The following is a 9,004-nucleotide window of genomic DNA, read 5'->3' on the forward strand; positions in this document are numbered from 1 at the left end:
AAAACTCATAGCGCTGTTGTTTATCGTTTTGTTTTAATTGATGCAAGAGCTGCAATTTATAGGGCTTCATACACAGTCTCTTACGTAGCGTTCTCCGCTCTGTCGTCCATGGTATTTGTAGCTCTCGGGATGGTCTATGTACAGACTTTTACGGACTTCTTACAAATGACTCTCTCACACCGTCAACAGTTTCCTCACTCACTATAGGGTGCCCACTTCTTTTGTTAGAATACAGGCAACCAGTTATTACAAATTTATAATGCCAGGCATAAATAGACTTCCTGCTTGGTACTTCTTTCTTGTCCCTTGTCCTAAACTTCCGTTGCACATCTGTGGCACTCTTTCTTTTTTTATTTAACTCTAACACACAGAAAGCACGCTCTGCAACAGAAGTCGCCATGTTTGCAACACGCAGACGCTAACGCCAACTGGAGTGAATGTGGTAACTGTGAGCATTATCTGAAAAATAAAAAATAAAAAAAATAACTAATACAATTTTTTGAGATACTCTTTCACATGACATATACACGATAGCTATATCACTTGCAAGTTTTGTGTAATAAATTACAAAAAGTATTACCGGACTTTTGGGACACGGTGTATTTCAGATCCTATACCCAAACCAAACCTCTAGTTTGTATCCGATACACGTTCTCGCACTTCGGGTTGATTCCGTGTGCTCTAACATAGAAATAATACGAGTTGGCCAAGGACGTCATTTGGGGCTCCAGAAGAGCAATTGCCTTCCCCCTTAAATTTGACATTTATATACATTTTAAGCAGTGTTCGAAGTGGGAAAAAAGCAAAGGCGGTACATTTTATTACGATTTTGACTCGCCATACTGGCTATCTAAATCTTGAAGTACAGTGAGGGTGTGTTGCCAAAAAAATTGCATTTCTATTTATATAATGACTGAAAACCACTAGAGAGCTTCTCTTTAGTTATGGAGAGACTTGGATCCCTCGCTAACAACTTTCTAAAAAATAAAAAAAATAAAAATATCCCCTTATATTGTATTACAGAGAATTACACGAAAATGCTCAAACGACGAGTTCTTATATTCCTGCGGGAAAGCTTCCGGATCCCCCACTCGACAGAGATTCCTGGAAGAATCGTCTCGGCAGCAAACCACCCCTAAATACGCTCATGCACAAAACATGACACTTAACATGAACTAACATAAGACAAGAAGGCACACGCATACGTACGAAAGAAACAATTCAATATGGCACATCAAAATACCTATAAACTAGATGAACTTCTTTAAAACAGGTCATTTTAAAAATAAAAGGAGGAAAAAGATAACAAAAATGTCTGTGCAACTCAGAAATTGTTTCTACATAAGGAATAAAATCTTGTTACTTACTGTGTATAAAAATGGATTTATTAAAGGTATTTATCATCTACTCTCCCGTGACGGTATGTCTTGATCACTAGAAAACCAGAGACGGTATGCCTTTATCACTAAAAAACCAGAGGCTGTATGGCATAACACCACATACCGTCTCACTTCGACCACTGATTTTAATCCATAAGATAATGGGCCTAACATACCAAAGAAAAACCTGAAAATATGCTGACATCAAGGGTTTTGCCTCTAACTCTTTACGGCACGGTGTTTCTAAAACGTTATCTAAAAGGGAGTATAATGTAAGTACCACCGTGCTTCAAAGAGTTAAGCAAAATTTGAAATGACGGTGGTAGAGTTAGCTCATGGCCACGAAATGTTACAACATATTATTAAAGTTGAACGTGAAGGAATCGCACTTAATATGAAAGAGTTGAAAACGGATTTATAAAAAGTAGAAGAAGAACCTTAAACTCTTATTATGCCATGTTTATAAAGTGTCATGCAAAATGCAATAAATAATCATACTACAAGAATTTGTGTACGTTTACTAGAGATGACATAAATAAGAGAGTTTTTTCTTCTTTATTTTGTGTGTGGGTCTCTGTGTGTGTCACCGAAAGTAATATTGATAGACGTTTGGGAATTAGTTTCTGCTGTTATAAAGAACAACCTTAGCGAATTTGTCACCAGATGGCTGAAGCGTTGAAGCTCTCTCTTTCCATCTATCGAGAGGAGATTAAACTACGCTGAGAATAGCGATCTAGAGTTCCAGTTCACCAACAGATGATCTTTCAAATTAAGTAACGTAAATGTTGTACTGTAATTTAGCTTTGGAATACATTATATCACAACCAACAATTCAAACAGATGCTACTTTCCGTTTAAAAAAAAAAAAAAAAAAAAAAAAAAAAGACAGCACTTACCTTTCCAGTTAAAAAAGTAAATTTTTTTTTTAAAAATATTTACTTTCTTTAGAAAATAAAACATATAATTCTAAAACGGGAAAATAAATTAATAAATAGGTAGCTAAGTAGGAAACACTAAAAAGTATAAAATAATTCTGTTCCCGATTTTTTTTTTTGCTCTTTATGCATGGTTAAAATAAATCTGTAGAGAGTGCTATCATACATAATCAATATATAATCTAAGTATATTAGGGCACTCTCAATGCTATTTGTTTTAATCATGATTAAAATGATTTGTTAAAATATAATGTTATTGCAAGGTGACCAGAATTTTCACTTGCGAAAACGGGACGCATACGAATCGGCTACGGGGGGGAAGGGGTATCTGACTTCCAGATTGCATTTTGGGACTCAGCAGTGTTCTCAATTTACAAAATACACAAGTAAGAGTGATAACACACCGTTTCTAACTTTACGTGTACCACACAACAAATAATGGTTCCCGATTGCGAGTTCTACCCAACAATTCTTTTAACTAGTTGAACACTCAGAATTCACACTCAATTCCCACTTCAACCACGAATACTCAATTCCCATTTGAAAATTCAGAAGTTCTAGACACGGCTGGACCTTGGCAACGAGTGTTGGTACGGAAGAGATTAGAATTTGCATTGACGATTTATATTTTGAATAATAATTACGGGACACCTAGGTCATTTTTACTTAAAAACGGGACATTTAGGCGTCCCGTTCGAGAATCAGAAAAAAACGGGACAACGATTGGAAAAAAGGGACTGTCCCGGCTAAAACGGGACGTCTGGTCACCTTGTGTTATTGCAGTGTCAGTACGATTTGTTTTATTTTTAGGGAAACCATGTTTTTAAACTGTTTCTTAAAATTTTGTTTTATTTTCTAGTTTTCAGTCATACATTTTTTTTACTTGTACGTTATCCTATTTTATACCTGTATTATCAACATTGTATTTCTAAATATGACGCAACTAAAAATTACTCTTACTTAAAACTACAAGGCTACCCAGAAGTTCTTGCCGTTTTTGACGCCCCATTAATCTTGTGCTCACGTACATGAAACGAAATGACGCACGTGCCTGCCAAGCGATCGGGATTTAGTTTGACCATCGACTTTCAGTAATACAGGCACGTTGCGCACACACAGAAGTCATAGCTTGCCCAGTGTCGAAGAGAAATGGAGGTATCGAAGCAGTTTGTTCGTGTCTGTTGCATGACTTAAAGTGAGTATGTCAGCTGTCGCATCATGTCGCTGCATATTCCAGGCATTTTGGGAGAGTGCTGTGAACGATAGCGCTGCCTGGCATTGGTTTCAGACATTCCGTTCAGGAGATGTGAGCTTTTCGGATGAACCTTGCAGTGGACACCTACATGCGTTGAATGACGAGGCCCTGAAAGCAGCTTTAGAGGACAGTGGTCTAACGTGTAATAAAGTTCCAGAAAGGTTCCATGTTCGCACTGAAACTCTCATAATGCATCTCTATGGGATAGGGAAATCATACAAGTTAAACAAGCCCACATATTGTCAACAGCCAACAAGTAACAAAGAGTGAGAGCCAATTTGTCCTTGCCCATTCGATATCTGAACACACCCATCTTTGATCGCTTGCTCACTGTTGACGAAAAGTGGATCCTCTATGACACTCCGCAGAATACCAGACGTTAGTTGTTGTTGTCAGGTGACCCTGTTACTCCCATCTCAGGACCACCTCGGCCGAACAAAGGTAAAAGGAAGTATCAAGTTTTTGCTTGTTTTGAGAAAAACAGCAACAAAGGTGATTTTTGGTATATACGTTGTTTTCTTTTCGGCGTCAATGAATACTTACGATTTCACCAGCGGATTTCCGCTACATAATAAATGAACACCCTATATATATATATATATATATATATATATATATATATATATATATATATATATATATATATATATAATGCGTTATATTATGATACTTCAATTAAGTGTGCCTTTGTGGACTAGATTTTGATATAAATGATATAAGTTTACAACAAAGATTGTCTCAGGTATTAAGCTAGTCTTACAATAATAATAATAATAATAATAAACTATTTTTCGTGGAGATAGGGAGATGCACACAGTATATTCCAGAACCCAGCCGTACAGAAGTAGAAATCGCTATTAAAAATAAATACAAATAAAGAAACACAAATATCCGGGTGTAGACAAAATTTTAGTTAAATTAATTTTAGCTGAAGTTGAAAAGTTGTGCGAAAAGATACACACAACCATTCTCATTGTCTGGAACAAGGAGGAACTGCCACAAGAGTGGAAAGACTCAATCATTATTACAATTCACAAGAAAGGCTACAAAACTGACTGTAATAATTATCGAGGCATTTTCTTTTGTCAACATCCTATAAAGTCTTTCGAACATTCCATTAGTAAAATTGGTCCAATAGAATGAAAGAAAAGAACGGGAAGAAATATAGTGGGATTTGAAATGTTATGATGGTCATATCTTGAAATCCCTTATAATTAGAGACATGTTAGGAATTAAAAGTTGATATTTTAACTTCTTATTCAACACAAATGAGTATTTGCCACAGCCATTTTGACTATATGTAAACTCTAAAAATAAAAATTAAATCTTTCAGTTTTACGGCCCACGTTTATGCCGTTTAGCCTAAAGAAGACAGTGATAATAAGGATGAATGAAATTGTGAAATGAATAAGAAAAAAACTGAACGTGAAAATCCCGAGAAAATCTCCCCGCTCATTATTTATTCACCACAAAGCCCAGTTTGCGCCTGTCTAGATCGAACCAAGGATTTCATACGCCAGAGGTGAACCCCCTACCATTGAGTCACCACGGCCACCTCACAAAGCGCTGAAGCACGTCTTTCATTATTTTAAGTGAAAAGTCTAATTTTCAATTTTCGTGTATCTACCCTTAAGGGAATTCGAGATATGTTAGAGCAATTGCAACCCCCACCCTTTTTCTTACCTTTAATGGAAAATATAAGTAATGCTGAAACACATCTTGAATTATTTTAAATGAGAAGTCTAAATTTGAGAACAGGATCCTGAGAAGAATATTCGGACCCAAGAGGAACGAGAATGGGGAATGGCGGAAGCTTCATAACGAGGAACTACATAGTTTATACGGTTTACCCAACATTGTTAGGGTCGTCAAGTCTAGGAGGCTTAGGTGGGCAGGTCATGTAGCTAGAATGGAAGAAAGTAGAAACGCTTTCAAAGTCTTGACTGGTAGACCCATAGGAAAACGACCATTAGGAAGACCTAGGCGCAGATGGGAGGACAATATTAAGATGGATCTCGCAGAGATAGGAAAACGAAGTAGAAATTGGATGCAATTAGCTAAGGATAGAAGTCAGTGGAGAGCTTTTGTGAACGCGGCACTGAACCTCCGGGTTCCATAGGCCATAGAGTTAGTTAGTTAGTTAGTCTAAATACCAATTTATAGTCTATAACTTTAGTCTATTTCGAAGATATGAACATTTTAGTATAATAATTGACACCACTGTTTCGCTCTCCATTCCACGCCAATTTTGCAAAAATCCTTCTCTAATGGCGCATTATGATACAAATTCTGTGCATTATCCAAATTTGAAGTTTCTAGCTTAAGTGGTTTGACCTGAGCGTAGATAAACTAGTCAGCCAGTCATGAGGACTTTTACTTTTGTAATATAGAGAATATGTGTTGATGCTAAGTTCGGCTGAAAACAATATCTTAAGAACTTAAAGTTAGTCGTACCAGTACGGGACAATTAAGTTACCCTTTGCTTAATTTAGTGACTATACTTTACACAATCTTTTTCCTAATTGACTCCGTGAGTGAGGGACATAATTGAGATGTCACCAGAGCCGCCAGGACAGTGTTTTATGTACACTCATGTCCAAAATTATTGTCGCATGTTTATAAATATGTTGTTGTAGGAATATAATTTGAAAATGAATTCGCCCGGTATTTCTTATAATGTTATTATATGTATAATCTGCAAAGACATGAATGTGGCAAATTTCATGTCAAAAGATCAGTAAATAAGAACAATGAAACAAAAGTAAAACTTTCTTGTCCATTTAGCAACATTTTGTTTTGCTTATTCTAATTTTCGTATTTATAATTCTTTTCCTATGAAATTTACCACAAATATACATTTCCTGATTATACACATAGTATCAGTATTAAAAGTACCCTGCAAAATCATTATCAAATTATATTCTTACAAGAAGACAGTTATAGATATGCGACAATCATTTTGGACATGAGTGTACATACAGTATTTGGAGACAGAATTTTGCTTTTTCTCTACTTTGATTAATAAACATTGTAGAAGACATCTTGCATTTTTTCTTTTAAAACATAACTATTTATATCCTACTATGAATATCAATTAAATTTTAGCTCTAAGTTAATGTATGAACAGTTATCTTCTAATGAGTGCTAAAAAATAAAATAATTCCAATAAATACACTCACATAATAACACGTTAAACTAGTTATCAGTCTGGAAATTCTTATTTGAAAGCTAAAGTATTGCTTCATTTCCCATGTTCTCTCATAAACACTCTTAGATGACAAAAATAGAGAGCTTCGCAGTTTTCTTTCGAATTTTAATAGCCGTAAAATTCCGGGCGTAAAATTGCCGTAAAACTTTCCCAAACTCTCGTAACTTAACGTAACAATGAGCTATTTCATTAGACAGCTAACCGTGTGGGCTTCCTTAGAAGATTGAATGTAGAAGTCGCCAGCTTCGCAAAATGATAGACTTAAAAATGTACTGAAATTCATGGGTATGTATATCTTTGGAACCTAATATATCACATTCTAGGGATAAAATTATACAACATTAGCATCTTAACAGGTATTATATAATCATAAATATATTATATCAATTATTTTGATGAGCGAGAATGAAAGTTAGGAAATTTGTATTATGTGTTTGTTCTGAGACCTTTCAGACTATTTCAGCTCGAAGTAATATTGAATATTTATTTCAGAGATAGAGAGAAAGAGAGCGAACTTATTGAGGAAACCGTATTATAATCGAATTTTCTTGTTTGATAAGAAAGATGGGAAACGAAAATACGTATATCCACAAACCTCACTTTTGCAGATTTTGTTTTTCAAAACAAAATCAGCAATATTACACTATGAGGCCATTAATAGCATTTTAATGTATGATATACGATAAAAAAATAAACTTTCTTCGATTGGATTACAAGAAAATAAAAGTTTTCAGTATTGACTTGCATATGATCTCTTGGGCTAGTGCGATTGAAATTCGCAATTATATGTCTGGTGGGAAACCACCGTCTGCAACGCAACTAATATGAAACGAGGTCACATGTATGACATTTAGAAACGAGGCTCGTGTTCAGAATCAGTCAGAAAACCGTGTCTTATTGCACAGGAACTCGAGAAAGAGTACCGTGGAAAATAGTGATTTTATATTCAAGTTCAAAACTAAAAGATTTCACACATCTAGCCACGAAGAGCTTCAAGAGTGGTGAAGGAACACACCAATCGCTGTTGGTTTGCGAAACTTCCTACCACAGACACAACATTGACAAATGAGCTTAGCGGCGATTGTAATGCTATGTTCTGATGAGGACTTTAGAAACAGAGCGGAAGTGAACCAATGGTACAATTTCAAGTGAGTTAGGTACACATCCTACCACTGCCATTCGGTAGCTCCTTTCAATCGATATGACAATAACGTTATTGTCATGAGTGTCACATGATTTGAAACTGGCCACCAAGAATCGCCGTACTGGTGTCGGTGGTGTCCTGTAATGTAGGCTAGAAAATGTGGTGGGGAATGGATTACAATGTGGGTGTTCATCTTATATGAGGTTCCACGTACAGGTCAACTTCAATGGGTTCAACTCGGTCGTTTTCTAAAGTTCACGTTAATAGTAGGTTCAATTCATAACCTTACCATTCCATAATGACGCAAAATACAGAAAAAGCCTCTACTCAGTCTGTAAGGTGAAAAAGATGGACTCTTAGGTTTCACATGAGTTGACAGCAGCCAAAAATCGCTTTTTGGAGGTGTGCAGTTTTCTGAGTACATGAAATAACCAGGTATACCTTCTTGATCGAACTTCCACTTCTGAGAAAGATTGATTTGTTACGAAACATATATGATCAGGACAGTAGTTTGATCAATATCAATGCTTGAGAAGGTTTTTAAAGCAACAACTCCACCTACGGAAGTTGTTGTTGCAATTATGGTGGTCTAAGGTGAGGATTATGATCTACCACATCTTTCTCCATTGAAGCGAAACGTCACTGAGGATAGTATAATTGTGAACTCCATTAAATCATTGCGAACTTGCGTGGAAAACATCCAGCAACGATCAAGACATGGTGTTCTCATGTTACAGGACTATGCACATCCGCGTGTTCTTAAAAGTACACGACATAAATTCCATGAGTTGTATTATAAAACCTTCTCTTACCCACTGTATTCTTCTGGAATTTCTCTCATCATTATCACCTCTTTTTTCACCTTTTTATACCTCTATCACTTGTTGGGAGCAAAGAACAACCTCAAAAGGTTAATATCTACGGGAGAGAGAAGAACATTCCAATCTCTATTTTTCTTTCCATATTTTACACTTAGTGATACTATAACGTAATTACATTATTTGTACGACAGCAACATGTCACTTATTGACCGTTTGACGTTGAGAATAGACATAGATAGTACTTTCTTCCATTCTGGATACA

General features: G+C 35.9%; 1 protein-coding gene across 1 annotated transcript; it reads left to right on the plus strand.

The window, feature by feature from the left end:
• The first annotated feature begins 3,515 nt into the window (after positions 1-3,515).
• LOC145687215 (histone-lysine N-methyltransferase SETMAR-like) lies at positions 3,516-3,839 on the plus strand. The gene has a single exon (XM_081760685.1). The coding sequence runs from the start codon at positions 3,516-3,518 to the stop codon at positions 3,837-3,839; it is 324 nt and encodes a 107-aa protein (XP_081616811.1).
• The last annotated feature ends 5,165 nt before the right edge of the window (positions 3,840-9,004 follow it).

Source organism: Thermobia domestica, chromosome 6 (assembly GCF_964235325.1).
Source record: "Thermobia domestica chromosome 6, izTheDome1.hap1.1, whole genome shotgun sequence".
Taxonomy (NCBI): domain Eukaryota; kingdom Metazoa; phylum Arthropoda; class Insecta; order Zygentoma; family Lepismatidae; genus Thermobia; species Thermobia domestica.

Bases quoted from the DNA above. Each gene is read 5' to 3' on its own strand.
- LOC145687215 (XM_081760685.1), top strand. From the start codon at position 3,516: ATGTCAGCTGTCGCATCATGTCGCTGCATATTCCAGGCATTTTGGGAG.